This window comes from Solenopsis invicta, chromosome 5 (assembly GCF_016802725.1).
Source record: "Solenopsis invicta isolate M01_SB chromosome 5, UNIL_Sinv_3.0, whole genome shotgun sequence".
In the NCBI taxonomy this organism is placed as follows: domain Eukaryota; kingdom Metazoa; phylum Arthropoda; class Insecta; order Hymenoptera; family Formicidae; genus Solenopsis; species Solenopsis invicta.
This window is the reverse complement of record NC_052668.1, coordinates 22,796,983-22,813,972: the sequence shown is the minus strand read 5'-3', so window position 1 is coordinate 22,813,972 and position 16,990 is coordinate 22,796,983. Positions and strand designations below refer to the sequence as shown.

General features: G+C 33.0%; 3 protein-coding genes across 4 annotated transcripts in view; all 3 read right to left on the bottom strand.

Annotated features, from left to right (window-relative positions):
* LOC105195192 overlaps positions 1-2,011 on the bottom strand; it is a 44,213-nt gene extending 42,202 nt beyond the window's left edge. Inside the window, 2 exon segments of the mRNA XM_011160484.3 lie at positions 619-1,146; positions 1,254-2,011. The gene's annotated coding sequence lies outside the window, so the exon portion shown is untranslated.
* A 2,020-nt stretch (positions 2,012-4,031) lies between these two features.
* On the bottom strand, positions 4,032-8,928 carry LOC105195194 (inositol oxygenase). The gene is made up of 6 exons (XM_011160485.3): positions 8,773-8,928; positions 7,271-7,457; positions 6,841-7,049; positions 6,106-6,242; positions 5,141-5,371; positions 4,032-4,916 (listed from the first exon to the last, which is right to left on the bottom strand). The coding sequence occupies exons 1-6, from the start codon at positions 8,788-8,790 to the stop codon at positions 4,808-4,810; spliced, it is 891 nt and encodes a 296-aa protein (XP_011158787.1). The 5' UTR covers positions 8,791-8,928; the 3' UTR covers positions 4,032-4,807.
* A 2,286-nt stretch (positions 8,929-11,214) lies between these two features.
* LOC105195188 (splicing factor, suppressor of white-apricot homolog) lies at positions 11,215-16,989 on the bottom strand. Of its 2 annotated transcripts, none has more exons than XM_011160480.3 (8): positions 16,722-16,989; positions 15,018-15,187; positions 14,728-14,930; positions 14,423-14,645; positions 14,096-14,175; positions 13,201-13,368; positions 11,818-13,094; positions 11,215-11,532 (listed from the first exon to the last, which is right to left on the bottom strand). In XM_011160480.3, the coding sequence occupies exons 1-8, from the start codon at positions 16,916-16,918 to the stop codon at positions 11,373-11,375; spliced, it is 2,478 nt and encodes an 825-aa protein (XP_011158782.2). In that variant the 5' UTR covers positions 16,919-16,989; the 3' UTR covers positions 11,215-11,372. The 2 variants fall into 2 exon arrangements, with proteins under 2 accessions (XP_011158782.2, XP_011158783.2); XM_011160481.3 differs by having other exon boundaries at positions 16,334-16,944.
* Position 16,990: the final 1 nt, after the last annotated feature.

The window sequence follows — 16,990 nt, the reverse complement described above, 5'->3', positions numbered from 1 at the left end:
AACAATTATAATATGGATCATCAAATAAATTTAAATAATTTATTTAAGTTTGTGTGATATAAAAAATATTGTTTTTTATATGAGACTTTTTCCTTTTACATAGATAAATTTTTAACTTAAGAAAACAATTAATAAATTAAAGTTTATGAGTTTCAAAAAATAGCTGCTTAAAGTTAAAAATTAAATTATTTAAAATTAACTTAATTATTTTACTTATAATTTTTTTATTAGTTATTTCTACTCAACTCTATTTAATGGAAATGAGATGATTTTATTTCGTCGTATCTAAATAAAGATTTCAATTAAATTCATTTATATCACTAAAAAATGTAGTGAGTAAATTTTTAAGTATCTTTTTCTCAGTGTAAAAAAAAACCTCGCAATATAAGCTCTAGTTGCATTATGTGTGAATTCTGCTTCGAACACTTCCGAAGCATTAACATTAAATAAACTCTTAACCTAAAAAACACAGATTCAAGTCGATATTGTGAAACGATCGATGAGCCACGCGACACGAGTGCAACGAGTGTGTCACAGGCACATCAGTAGTGCTAGAGTAAATAACAAGTGAATAACAAATAAACATCATAAATAACAAGTAAATAATAGGTTACTCACCCAACGGTCACTTCGACCTGTCGCCCCACACCTCCCACGCCTGCTCCTCCTCTCTTCGTTGCTGCTTCATCAATCTCCATGGCACTCACATACGCGAGAACACACGATCTGACACGCGCTAATTACCGAAATGCAACTAATTGCACGGGCGTAAGTATTTCCCGATTAAACGTGTCACGATTCGGGACCGACACTCACCGTCGTGTCTCCGTTGCCGTTGGCGACCAAACGTTTCGACCGGCGACAACTTCACGCCGGCAACTTCACTTTGATTTATATCGCGCGACATGACGCTAAGGTTAAGATGCCGAATCGAAGCGGTTAACCTCTTTCCCGTTTTTCCAAACACGCGTCTCTATATGGATTACTTCAATCAAATACGTGCCTCTATCAAATTTGCGCGTTTAGGCGTAATTAGCCTGGAGATTGAGATCTTTCTATACGCTTTAAACGTGCGACAATGCATGTACAGAAAACGCGGGTAACTGCTAGGCGACGTGCGACCGTTTCGTCCGAAAGTACAGACAGCTGGAAGGGAATGACATGGAATTCAATATTCAGGACAATAATTGGTTTCGATCGCGTGAATTCCGCGAAACGCACGATTTATTAACCAAAAATCGATCGCAACTCACCGTTACTTGAACCTGCGGCTCGCCACCTCTCCGTGCAATCCGCGCTTTTTAACGATCTGAAGATAGCGGGTGAATTGCGGCGTTTCAATCGAAGTTCTCAGCTCGATGCGATATATTCAAATTCCTTCCTCAAAAGATGATCAAATTGAAAAGAAATTATTTATTTATCGCTTTCGTAAAAAAATATATATATGTCAAAGTCTTCATAGTAAAGTCTTAACTTGCAGTTTTTTTTAGGTCATGTGTGCAATGAATTCAGCTTCAATTATCTCCGAAACATTGCCTGAGCAAGCTCTGTTTTTCTACATCATCGTCCCGGTTTCTCCGTTCTCACCGTGTTCTACACTTGCAAGGACATTTCGTGCGGGTGCAATCTGAAAACTTCCGGACACAATGCGAAAATGCAACTACAGGACGAGATAATACTGTCGCCGATAAAGAGGCTGCGCTTCATTATGGCGACGCGAAACGTTGTCAGTTTATCAAGGCCATGGAGCACAGTAGATTGTCCGGTTTATTGAAAACTTCCTAGGAGCCTCTACACGTTCAACGGATCCCTGTGTCAAAAGTTCAGCTATTATTAGTAATATGTAGTGTGTAGTGATTAATTAAAGAGTTAAAAGGTAAATAATACAACTAGTACAAAAAGTTAACTCTTAATGTAACTTAGTCAATTTTTACACAGAAAAAAATTAGTATCAAATCAGCAATTCATTGTTTTATATATAAGCAAGAATATAAAATCTTTTTGGAAGATTTTGTAATCATAAACAAACATAATTTGCTTGCACAAAGATAAAAACTTTTTTCATGTAAGCAAATTATGTCTGTTGTTATATATGAAACAATGAATTGATAGTATGATACTAATTTGATTTATATTGTATTTGTTTTGGTGTTTAGAGTAATTAAAAAAAAATTACATTCTAATTTAATATAAATGCTTATTAAAATTAACTTAATCTTAACGCAACTTTTAACTGATTGTAAGTTGGTTTTTTATTTTTGCAATTTTAACATAACTAAATTAAATTTATAAGCCATTAACTTTAATTTAAAAAAAATATTAACCTACCCAACCCTAGTAATATATGATAAGAGCATGACAACGCGCGGGAAACCCCGTCGTTAACTATATCACCTTCACGACTTTGCTATCTACATTAATTTTGTTTTGGATTACACCTCCAAATGTAACAAGAAAATTTTACATATATATACATATACACATAACGTAATAATAAAACTTATAAAATACATCTTGATTACTCAGCAGGGTTTCCCTGTTCGCCAAATGTGCTTGTTCATGTCCGGCTCACCTATGATCAATGTTGATAATAAATGATCATACTAATAATTATATTTTTATATATATTTTAAACATATATAAATTATAAGGAAATTAATTATTCTTGGGATTATCTTGTTACAGAGGATTGTGATTCTCAGTGCATGACCTTACGAGTACATTGATACAAATGAACGGTTCCTAGAAAACGAATTCTTCATTCGAAGTATCGGCCGGCCCGCGTGAGTCAAGCTCCCCTTCGCGCGCACCGTTTAACGGACGGATTAGTCATCTAATCGGGACAACCGCGATCTTTATCATCGCGCCGGGTAGCGCGTATAAGCCTAATCAATTTTATACGCTTGGAAACTTTACGCGCGCGCCAATTTTCGGAACGTACGTAAGCACCGGGCGCTCGGCGAATCGTGTGCGGGAATCGCGGAAGAATGCGTTGGCCGGCTATTACGAACGAGCAGTGTAATAGCTCATGGTGAAGTTGTCAGATTGCTTTTCGAAGTTTCGCGAATTATATTTTGGGATATGACTAGTCCCAGATAAACACAATCATTGAATTTGATTTTGTTTATAGTTACTTATATCTAAAACCCATTTAATCTATAATTAGGACAGATTCCAAGATAAACTTTTATTTATAGTTTTATATATCAAATTATGAATATAATTATAGATCAGAAAAATTATTATATTATACGAACCATAATTTGATTTAAATTTATGTATAGACTATTTTATTGCTTTTTTTCGAATGTTTCTTTTTTTAATTCTGTCACAAATTTTTTAGAACATGTAAAGTGAGCTTAACATTAAAATAACATTAATTCATTTAGGCTCTGTAATAACAAATCAACCAAGATAAATAGTTTTCTTTTCTCAATAGTTTCTTAGTATTACAAGAAAAGTTTATAGCTTGCCTCTTTGGCGGTGATGTATCTTTATCATACTGAAGGAAAGAAGTGTTTATATTTGTGTCTTCCCCTAACAAACTTTTACTCTTCGTTGTTAATATGTAGTCAACATGTGTCCTCTTTCTCTCGCACTTTTCTTTTTTTATTCATATAAGTCTCTAATTTATTATATTTATTTTAAATGATTTAATTATTATATTTCATTTTATACCTATATTTTATTTTTGTTTTAAATTCGAGCTAAACATCTTTAATTATATCTTTCAAACTTTACGACATGCACGATCTTAATACTTTATTTTTATTACAGTTAACTATTAAAAAATCGACATTATGACCTAATTCAACATCAGTTTTAACTGATTGTGCATCTCATTTTATTGTCTTGAATAAGGATGCACATCGAACAAAGTTTGCAAATTTTTACACTGAGCAACCAACATCTGCACCGAACAGGATCCAAAAGATTAAAACGTACGTACTATTATTTAATTTACTTTATTTTACTAATAAAGTAAATTTATTTGTCTTAATAAACAGATATAAATTTACGCAACAACTGCGTTGACTCTTTTAAGGCATTTTATTTTTTATTTGATCTAATTAGTTTTGATTAATATGACTTAGATTTTAACTTTTTTTTCGCATAGCACGTATAATATATTATAAGAGTATGTCTAATATATGTCTACATGTTATTATAATCTATATAGGATATTCCCGAATTTTCCGTACAAACTTTAACAATTTGTTCTGTGAGCAAAAATAAGAAAAGAATGTTATATGAATTTAGATCCTTAAATGCTTAAAAATTCTAAGCGAAAATATGACCATTGTTGCATCGTGAATTTTGTCTCATTTCTTGACATGACTTATGCCCGATAAACTTGCTATTTTTGAAACGATATAAATGGCACAAGATAAAGATCAAGTGACATGTCATTCGATGATGTTTATCTTGTCTGTTTCTTCTAGTCATGGTTCCTGTTTGAAACGTTTGAATTCACAGAATGTAGAACATACTATTACAGTTTGTAAATCCAGGAATACTGTATATTATATATATATATGATACCGATATCGGTATCACTTATTATATGTATCGGTATAAACATTACTGATAAGATACAGTAATAATAATATTCCTTATTGTCAATATGTACTTGTATACTTATAAACTCTTAAAGTCTTATATACTCTTATTAAAATTATAAAATTCTTATGTATATATCTGATTAATCATAAATATAGCTTTTATATTATTTTCATATAACAATCGTCATTTAAAATACCATATGAATTACGCACAATAGGAACATAATAATAAGTATAGAGGAAAATCACCATTCAATCACGCCAGGGATGTATTCGTCAATCAATTTTTCATAATAAGGCCATAATTTCTCGATGTCTGGCTTGCTGCCACTCTTAGTGTAAAGATCAAATTTGCTGGAAAATATTTTGCATCCAATTAATAATTGACATATAACTCTCATAATTTAATGTTATCTTCTAATTTTATTATTAAAATTGTTTAATTATATATTAGATAAGTCTTACAACTATTGTTAATTTACCAAATCATAATTTATAATTTAATAATAATTGGATTTAACTAGTTTTTTGTCTTTTGTATTATATCTTGCATTTAAATTATTTGATGGTTAACTTACTTAAATTCTGTCACCCATTTCAGCATCTCGATATCTTCTGAGGTACAGAAGTGCATATAGTCACCGCCAGCGTGCCAGGGATAAAAGGAGTGATAACGAATTACAGCTAAAGCCTCCTTCGGTAATTTGCTCTTGTTATGAACGAGTAAGCGGTACAAGTACTCGTCATGGCCCCATGACATCATCAAATTGGATATTCCACACTTCGGTTTGTACATGCCATATTTTGTGCTGTATAACAAAAATATCCTCAGTGTAGCTCGCGCAATTGTCTAGTTCTAATATATTTAGTTTGTCCCTAAACATCGTTACTTTATATAAAAGCCGAGAAATTTTGCAACCAGCTTGGCATTAGAATTTTTCTTGGGAGAGAACACTGCGCATCATTCATGTATTTTTCTTATAAATTTGTTACTAAGCATGAGTTATTCGAACAAGTATTTTTTCGTATTCTATAGAGTTGAGCAGTATAATTAATTACAAAATTAAATAATAAAATAAAAAGTTAATAACTTAAGTAATTTTAAAAGATTTAATTTTTAGCTATTTATTTATAAATTTTAATTTTCAATGGTTTTTTCCTAAATTAAAAATCTATATAAAAGGAAAAAGTTATAAAAGAAAAAATGTTCACATAAAAAAGCAATTTATTTAAAATAAATTTATTTACAAATGAAATATTAAATTTATGATTTGATGATTGTAATTATTTCGAGTTATATAATTTTAAAAAATTTATAAATTTCTAATTTAATATGTATAATGTTTTTCAAAAGTAACTTTTAATTGAGTTTTGTGTTCGTATTATTTTTAATATAACTAAATTAATTTTATAAGTCATTAACTTTTATTTAATTTAAAAAAATGCATAAACTTATCCAGCCCTGCTTTGTATTATATAAATATCTTTTATTAATAATAGAAATTTTCATTATCAAACGGAAAACTAATTAATTGAGACGTACTTGTAACGAGAGTCTTTGCCATCGGGATTGTTGTTAAAGCTTGTTGTTCTGTAGACAATAGAGTCACTCCAGGCACATCCGACGGGGAACGTGTCACCTACCACCGCCCACTGAGGCTCTCCATAAAACGCCATCACCTGCAATATACAATATATTTGTTACTTAAAAGTAATATATTTATTGATACATCTGAATCTAACAAGACGAATAGCTTTTCAGAAGCGTGAGAAGAAATGAAAAGGAAAATTTTGAGATGAGTGTAGAACAGTAGTCAAGTATTAATTTAATAAATCTCTCCTTCTCTTATTAGAGAAGATATTATTTGAAATTACATCTTGTTTGCTGAGTCTGTTGTATGTGCTACGAAATTCAGACTAAGATTCATTAGAAAGAAATCTTTATCTGAATTTCGTAGTATGTATAACAGACTTATTTAATATGTTGAAAAAAAACATACAATTATCCGTAGCATATATATTGCGTGTTTTTTATATTTAATAACACAGATTGACACAAATGTCATTATGTCTTTGTTACTCATTGAATGCTAAAAAATTAATTAATTGTAAATGGAATGCTATTCTCAAGAAATTGGAAGATTAAGAGAGGAAGATAAATAAGACGAAAAAAGGGTCTTAAAAATTAAGAGGAATCATAGACTTTAAAAAAACAATAGAGATTGTTTCCATAACAATAAAAAGAAAATTTCTCATAGAGCTTGATATTTCGTTTTACTTTGCCAAGATCGTGAATTAAGCCGGTGAGATGGAACCAGCCCAAGTCTGGATGCTTCTCCCTGATGGACTCCGCAGTTTGAAACGCGTGGACGATGTTAGGCAGATTCGTGTCCGGATCACTTTCGTCCACGAGATCGTTCAATTTGAGGAGAGCTTCTTTTATCGTCATTTTGAATTTATTAAACCGAAGCCATTCTTTCATACGAGCTGCAAGGAAAATAACGATTCTGTCACTCCTACTGTAGCCTCATATTTTTGACTATTTCCTTAACAATACAAACAAATAAGATACAAGATCAATTGCTCAAATTACTTGGAATAAACTTTTATTTACTAATCTACTTCTATCCTTTGATCGTTATTAAAAATAAAAGTAAATAAAACACAAGAAAATATATAATTATATAATTTTTCTCATTTTGACTAACATTTTACGAACTCGACGGTTTGATTGGTGTGCATCTCTTCGTAGGTTTTACGGACACGTTTCTTGATGGGATCATCGGAATCTTCATCGAAATTGCGGAACTCACTTTGCAACTTCCCAGCATATACTGGCTCAGGTCGAAGCTGTTCTGATGGGTCCAGCAGCATGACACGATCATGGCTTTGTAGCTATAAGAAAATCAATTTCTTAACACTCTATGGATAAAACGCAATCTTGTCTACACGTACTTTCTATTAATACGTTTTTACCTGAGGAATAATTACGATTATCACATATTTCTTCTTCTTTTTTTTTTTTTTTTTTTTTTTAAATTAAAATTGCAACGTGAAGAAATGTTTGCGATACGCAATTATGCCACATATCACCATTTTTGCCTTATATGGTATCTTCACATTCCTACACGAGATCATAATGGTCCCATATGGGATACCTATAAAAACTTGCGGCAGGGATACGATACATATATCTGTGTAAGATCAAGCATCCCTATTTAAAAAAAAAAAGATATTAAATTTATACTCACATATCTCAAAAGTCTTATCAAAAGTTTCAGATCAATCAAATTATCAAAACTCCAAATATATTTATTGTCGTACAATGATCATTTAATAGCTCTCGCTTGTGTATATGTGAGTGATAAAAATTACAAATTTTAATTATTTTTTGTTTTTTTTAATTATATCATAAATTCATCATATGTAAAAATAAATAATTTGAAAAAAACAAGACTTTTTATGTTTACATGACTTTTTTTAAAATTCTTGTAAAATGCTCTCATAATATTTAGTAATTTATTTCAAGAACACATTCTGCATGTCGTGGAACACTCAAATTATTCATAATCTTCTTTGACATTTGGACGTATCGTGAAAGATCGTGGAAAAATTTCTCATAGATTTCACTGTACGTCAGCGCTTATCTAATACACATACACCAAAACCAGATCACATTTATGGAAATTTTACATGCATAGAGACATGATATAAAAGAGATTTAGTAAATAAGTTGCGTTTAACACTGATATGTATTGTGCAATGATGCGTTATCAGTCTTTTTTTAAATATAAATGTTTTGATGAAGCTTTTCTGCGGAAAAAATTTGACAAATTTGTGTTTGCGCTAGAGGTGTTTCGCGAATGTCACAACATCCGTAGTACAAAACAAAAAAAAAAGATTTTACAACGTGTCTACGTTACAAAAAAAAGATTTTTATATACGTATTCAATTATAATTTTTACTAATTTACAAAAAAGTTAATTCAGCGTGACACAGTAAAATTATTAAAAATATTAAAAATGAGAATAATTTAGTTAATTTTATAAATAAATGTCACATGTCGAATTCACAAATCGAAGGACAATTTATGAAACTAATAAAGTTTCTCAAAAAGTAGTTCTACTCTATTGCGATGTTAGATTATTATAATGTATATACTTGTAAATCTTGAGTTTCGAAATTTAATCAGAAATCGAGATGTACTTACGGTTGTCGTGACGGGCATTCTATAGCTGTTTAGTGACTTGACTGGCGGAAATGCAACTGCCGGTTGTCTTACCCTGCGTAGAATTTATAAAGTCGAAGACAATTCACCCTTGATCCCCATATCGCCTGATGTCCAGCGAAAGAGGTGGTGGTAGTCACAAGCACAGATGTCAAATTACGTCGTCGCTAACTATCGCACCCTCCCCTCTCTCCATTCCACAATTACGGATTATTATGAACACAAATATAAACGGAACGAGTTATTGTAAATTTTTATCTGATATCAAGTCTTCGCAATATTTTTAACTTATTGTGTACAAATCAATCTAACATAGTGTTCTTAGCCAGAACAAATTCTCTGAAATTTTGTGAAAAAATGAATTTTTTCCGCTTATTCTTGCCATATTCTTCCGATTTTGTTTTTTTAAGATAATACCATCTTCATTGTTTCCTACGTCAATGCTTTTAAGATTTTTTTTTTTTACATGTAAGATCGCTAATTCATCAATAAAATTCACTGTCATTATCGTAGTCATATTTTTTTTTCTAAAAAATGGAAAAGACCAGATTATTTCCTCAATTCTATTTTTCCGGATAATTAAAAAACACCAGTACCTCATTATCACAGTATTTTTTTATATTAAAAAAAAAACCGGAAAAACCTGTTTTTTTCCTCAATTTTATTTTTCTGGAAAATTATGAATTGTGACTTGTGTTTATTACTTTATAGGTACGTGATGCAATCAATTTATTAAAGTATCTAAGAACGCTTTCAGGTTCTTACAAAATTTCCAGTGCAGCTCGTGATCGCTTCAAGTCAGAATTAATTTCTTAGATAAGTAAATGCCACCGCGTTAAAAACAAAATATGGTAATTATCGCGATAATGTAGAAATTGGATCGAAATCGATGTAGAAGGATATCACTTATCGCCAGCCATGAATGACGTCTTTATGTAACGAAAGAAATTATGCGGCTTTACGAGTGCTTTAAAAAAAATTTACGACCGGAATTTCTTTATTTTAGCGATTTGTTTTCAATGAATGTCTTGTTCATGTTCGCGTCCGTCCAACAGATTCACATCTGTCAATCGCAAAAAACCGCGAATTTTATGAAAACAAAATAATCTAATAATTTAAATATTATACATTTACTATAATAGACGTATACAGATATTATAATTAAGATAATATAGATATTATAATAACATTCCGAATTAAGAAACAAGCAAAATAAATATTCGATGAATGAGAAAGCGTTTCAAAATATCTGATCATTTTTGACACTTTTTAAAGGAAAATTAAACAACTAGCTTTCTTTTTTTTTAGATCGTAAAACAAATAAAATCATGAAACAGATGCCGATAATAGTACATCTAAAAATAAACTTCTAAATCATCTAATCATAAATCAGCGATTTGTAATTGACAATAGTGACACACATTACAATTCGTTTAACCGCGTTAAACCGGTATCGATTTGCCATGATGATCGGTTGACACTCGGTGCAACCGATGTGCGAATTAATGTCAAATATATAATATAATTGTTGCCATTTCGCGACAAGTGGATTCAACTGCCGCGCGTTTACTGACCGCGTGGTGCATTCGGATCTTCATGAAGAATTTCGCCATGTGAAATGACAGGACGATAAAGAAATGATAACGTTAACATTTCGTAGATGAGAAATGTAATATTTACAACAACGTGCGCAGTGCATGAAAAGGAATTCTCCATTTCGATAACCTTTAATATTACATAATATCATCAGTGTCACATGACGATCAGCAAAATTTTTCACTCTATCTACATTCGTATGTGTATTATCGAAAATTCTGCAATTCATTGTAAACTCAACTGTTTTTTTTTAAATATCGTGTCATTTAAAACGTCATTAGGCATATAATATTTTTGTATGTTTAAGAAAACTGATTTAGCTTTCCTATAATTTTTACCGTGGAATGATTTCACCGAAGTATCTAAAAAATTAGTTAAATACAGATTTGAAAACAATTTTATTGGATCCTCAAAATAATTATACAGAACGCTCGAACTGGTTGCTAGCATGCTAAAAACTTTTAGCATCTATTATGTTTGAGAGAGTCTTGCATAAAATTATTTTGATGATTCAACAAAATTACTTTCATTTTTGTATCTAACTAAACTTTTAAATACTTCAGCACAACTATTCTTTAGGTATGATATATTAACTATTCTATATAGTGCTAAAAATTGATTTCAGCAAATAAATAAAAAAAATTTTATACAGCATATTTTCTTTTATATAATTTGAAAAAAAAAATCGGACATAGGCAGTAAATAAATAGTTAAGCTGAGTCATTGGTAAATAAGCAACGTCAAAAAATGATATCATCGCGCGAACACGTAATGAAAAACATCGGGATACAAGAGGCATAAGAGGTATGCTGTAAAAACACAAATACCTTGAAAAATTAAAGAGTAAATTCTTCGTATTTTTTGATGACAAAAGTTGTATCAAATTTGTTGCTGTAACAATACGGGATTACAATAAGTGTTACCTATAATAGTATATGTGTATATATACATTTTTCTTGGCATTATTTAAATCAAGCAAAGAGACGTCAAGGCGAGCTGGAGTCCGAATAGCTCGTGTTGCTTTCCCGCCGTGAATTGTGTCGATGTCTGTGCGAGGGACTGCGCGAACGGGATCTATGTCGCGACGATGACTTCTTGCTTTTCTTGGATCTGTGCGAGCGGGAGGAACTTGAACTGTCGTAATTGCTGAAACACGTATATTACGTAATTAAAAAAATAAATAAATAAAACACCTTTGATGAAGATTTTAGATTAAGATTCGGGAATTAAATAATAATAGAAAAGCTTAAAAATCATTTTAAAAGCGAAATTACAAGCTCAGCGATAATTTTAATAAAATTTAAACATAAAATTTAACAAATAGTAATATAATTACAATGAGTATATCTCTCTTTAAATAAATATAAAAATTTCAAGTTTTATGCTGTTATTTATTTGCATTTAATGTTACAATGAAATAACTTCAATTACCTTCGATGAGAACTCTTCTTTTTCTTATGCTTCTTGTGCAGTTTATGCCTGTCCGTGCGACTTCCACTCCGACTTCTGGAGCGTTGTCGTGACCTTTTGCCACTCAGATCAGCGCTCTTTAATCGATCCATCAGAGAATTACCACACATCTTTGTATCCTGCGAGGATCTGTCTTTATTATCTTCGAGGGATGGTGATGGCACGGAATGCACCTCATCTGAATCGTCCTTTCGTGAATTCGGATTCACTATGGCAGAACCGGTTTTAAGTGCCGGCGTCTGGATATGACTGAGAAATATAGCAGCTCTTTTTTTTCTCTCGAGTTGCAACTGGCGTTCCCTAGAAAGTAATTTATCCCGCGCAGCCGCTGCTAGCTTATCCTTGATCCTGTCTTCTTGCGCCTGTTTATGCCTGATCTCTTTCTGACAATCCTCGAGGATATCGTCCGTTAAATCCACCAACTCTTTATCATCGCTCTTTGGTTTCTTCTCCGATTTTGGTGGGTCTTTGTCTCCAATGGCAATCGAAAAATTCGAATCAGCTATGTTGTCTTCAGGCGAACCGGAATTAGTATCCTTTTTGTCGCTCTCCATCTCTTCGTCACTTTCTTCCAATGGTAACGCATTCCTCTTCTCAATTACCGTGCTCTCCCCGTCTTTTGGTTTTTTTATGGAGAATGACACAGTGGTAATCTGTTTCGTAGATCCCGTGCTTTGTTTCATTTTCGCGTCGCCGCCGTTCTTCTTTTTCGCCTGTATCATTTTCACTCGTTTCTGTACCTCTTCCATCCGTTGTTGCTTCTTCTGCAATTCTTCTAACTTTTTTTGTTTCTCCTCTTGCAGTTCCTGTTTCTGCAACAGCTGTTCCTCTGTCAACACCTTCGGATTTATCCCGCCCTCATACACCGTCAGTTTGTGCGCGTAATAACCGTGATACTGATGCGATAGCTCCAAAAAATTGAATCTATGATCTCCCTTGTTCTTGACAATCGTCTCAAAATCGCGCCCATTCTTTGCCACATAATTCGCCATCTTGTCAATGACAACCTGAACTTCCAATGGTGGCACGATAAAAGACGGCCTGTTCAGTGGTTTTTGCGCAGGTATCCCATATGGGACCAACGGCGTGGGTGTTTCCTTGGACGATGCAGTTTGCGTCGTCGTCGCGTCATTCGGCATGGCTGGCATGACGAGTTGTGAGGGCGATTGCATTTGTCCATTTGACCCATATATAACTGGACCATGTGAGTACTGCATGGGCGTAGGATAAGGATAATTCTGAAAAAAAAATTGCAATAAAGAATAATAAAAATAATATTAAAACATTAATGATAAATCAAACTTCGATGTACTCTACTTTCAACATAATGTCGAGAAATTGTACCTGCGGTGGTACTGGGTGATAGTATCCAGTAGAGGACATTGACTGCATCGTTGGATCCAACACTTGTGGTGCCTTGGATGGTGGTGGTTTCCCTGTGATCTTGTTCACGAGCATGGAGTACGCGCAATCCGCTGACGGTTTATACTGTATACTCGGTATGCTAGGTGCCTATAAACGGAAAGAATTCTCTTATAGTAGTTCTGTATTTTTATTTATTCTAAATTTATATATATCTTCTAGGGTACCCATTAAAGTAAAAAATGGGTATATAGTACATTCGGGATACTATTATATCTATGTTAATATCTACAAATGTAAATTTTAGAAGAGTAATTTAAAAAGATGTGAGAAAATTGTTTCAAAATGCATATTTTTTAAATATACAAAATTATAAGCAATTTACAAATGTAATTATAATAATTGTATTATATATATTTTCAAATTTTAATTATATTTATTTCATTATTTTTCTATTAATAACAAAATAATAAAAATGACAAATGTTTATTGGATTTTTGGAATATCATCCAAAATACGTTAAACGCATGGAAAAGACTAATGTTTTAATGATTTAATGGTGCAATAAATGAATAAATAAAAATATATGAGAATAAATCCAATGCATACCAGAATCAGCCCTGGAAGCAGAAATATTTGTCATATAAATTAGTGTTGCAGAGTATTATTAACATTTCCTATTGTGATCCGTGTGATTTTCGAGAGATCGCCATTCTTAAAAATAATTCAGTGTAGCCCAGCTAGGGATCTTCACATTTCGAAATACCATGAACGCAAAATTCTTCCGCACGAGAGCACAGGGAGACCACTTATGCATTTTTAAGAACAGATTAATGTACAGCGTGCAAAAATGATATGTGTACCGTGCAAAACGTACCGCTTCAATTTTGGTAAGTGACGATGCGAGACTTGGATGCAGGTACGGTTCGTCATCTTCATCAGATTCTTCCTCAGGTTCTACCATTGAAAAAAAAGGAATGACAATAAGACTCACGCACATTTCAAGATCATCAAGATGCATTACGCAGGTTACCAATTAGAGTATTAACAAAAATTTATGGCAATACTTACGTCAAGAAAAACTAAGTAGAATCAAAGTAGGTGTGGGTAATCAAATCCTGCTTTATGTTGCTTCAATTACTTCAACTCAACTTCAATATAATTACTATAAGACATCGCTTGTTATAGAAAGTGATATGCATACCGGATTCTTCCTTCTCAGGTTGCTTTTCAGGATTATATTTTCCACTCTTGATAGCATCGAGGACATATTTGTAATACTGATGAAGCGGCTCGTCTATCGATAGGAACGCAAACTGCGGATTGTTTGCCTGTTTCGCCTTTATCAGGATTTCCAATTGGCTTCCGTGTTGACTTATAAACAGCGCCGTTTTCACTATAATGGCATTCAGTTTCTGCGTTTCCGGCTAAACATTCGAAAAATCGTATTACTTAATCACATTCTAATCTAAAATTCATAAATAAAACAAATGTGAAACGATATCTTACCACGATCATTCCCTCGGGAATTTCCAGTTCAGGCGGTGGCACAAATGCCTGATCCTCTTCTTGCGAGCCCTCCGATTGTTTCGGGCTCTGGGAATCTTCACCGGAAGCCTTATGACCATTTTCATCTTCATTGTAATTAAACCCCACTTGGTTGTAGGAAGATTCTGAATCCAATGCTTGATGCAACCTCTTTATTTCCTCTTCTGTAATGCAAATTTGCGATTAAACTATAGTAGCAAAAAAAATATATACATATAATAAAAAAATATTCTCAAAAAAAGATACATTACCATGATACATGGACTCATCCGCGTCACTGTTGTAGAGAGACCGATACCGCTCCTCGTCACAGAGCTGCTCTACTCTCAGTTCCTCCTCGGTAAGTATCGTCCGTTGATCGAAACCACCCGATGGTGGCTCATGAATCCGTAAGTCAGCCAGCATCCCTCGTCCATCGTATCTATACACATACAATACGTCGATTAGAGTAGGAAAATGATATTATTTTAGATATTTTTGATGTAGTGTTGATCACGGCATCTGGAAATGTTAAGTCAAGGAGTAAGTCCCACCAAAGCGATCTCTCTGAAATAGAATGGAGCTATAAAGGATGCCTCAAGTAATGTTTCTACCTCTGCTGTTTTGCTCTATCGAAATATCAAGGTACCGCGATCACGTGAATAGATACTTTACATATACAACTATTTCAAATGATACAATTATTTCCTGTTGTTTCTAATTTACATTTAATGTTTATTTTTAAATTTATTATACAAATACCCAAATATAAATACACAAATCTATTTCATCTTGTTACATTTAAACAATCATAAAACTAATTGTTCAAACTCAAAATTTGAAAAATTTTGTTGTTAGAAATATTATAATTTGTTTAAGGGTAAACTGGATTGAAAGTGAAACCTTTACTAGTGATACATCCAAAGTACGCTTTTAATTTATAGCATAAAAAATTCACCATTCCTGCAACCAGACAATTAGTTTCGTTGGCTGCATATAAGATTATTTTGATTATTCTGTCTTAATTTTAGCATGTTATACACACATTTTAAGATCTCAAGTAAAAATTCTTAAGCAAAAATAAAGATAAAATAGAATCAATGCTTTGTTACAATTTTATCTAAATATATTTTTATTCAATCTGATTTTGTTAACAACAGGCCGATGAATCTTTTCAGTATGAACATGAGTAATGCTTTTAATGGAATACATCAAAGGCAAAGGTTTTCACTTCCATTCAAGTTTCTCCTAAAAAATTGTAATATTTGATGAATATGTAGAATAAAATTAACTTCCAATATTTTGTGTGAAGACAATCAGTTTTGTGATTGTACATTATAGGCAATGTACAATCACATAAATGTAATAAAACGTAGACATGGTCTAGTATATTGTTGACAGATTAATTTGAACATATACACATATAGAGAGCCTCAAATCCCTAATTGTAAGCTTGCGAGTGCTAACATCCCTGCGCGCTTCTCCCGAAGCAAAGCAGAGTCTAAATGCCAATACATACCGTGCTGAGCGGTCGTATAATACCTACAACCGTCAGCTTGCCCGTTTGTCTCTCAACGCCGTGTCTCACCTTGCTGCTGCACAGACGGCCAGCCATAAGCGTCACCAGAGCACCTGATTCTGCGCCCGTGCAGAGCGCGTAAATCGCGCTGCCACACTGCTGAACAGAACACCTGCGGAAGCCTTAAACAGTCTCCAGTTTGCTTATCCAGAGATTAACGATGAGAAGGGGAACCTCGCTTTTTTTCGCTTCTAAATGCAGTACTTGTTTTCGATATTTTTTTTTGGTTTTCGGTTTTCGAATTTGGTGGTCTTTTGCGGTTTGTTTTTGCGGTCGAGGTCAGTCATATGCTTTTTTTCGCTACGTTTCATCGTCGCGGAAACGTAACGGTGCGTGGTCTTATGCATGAGAACAAATATCCTATGATGAGAAATTTGTCTAGGTTAGAGAAACGGACCTGTCTATCCTCAACGTGCTATCGCCCATCCATGGTATCAAATGCTTTCCCTGATCAATCATTTTCGCCTTGTCATCATCGCTAAATAATTTGCAGCTATATCCGAACACCAACAGCTCCTGCGGTTCCTCGTCGCTATTCTTTTTACGCAGAATGCCCGAGTCTACCATCCACCGTTGGCTTTTCGACGACGCCATTTTCCGACTACTTCAACGGTCACGTCGTGAACGCTCGCTCTCGCAACGTATATAGCGGCCGGCGAGAGAGAA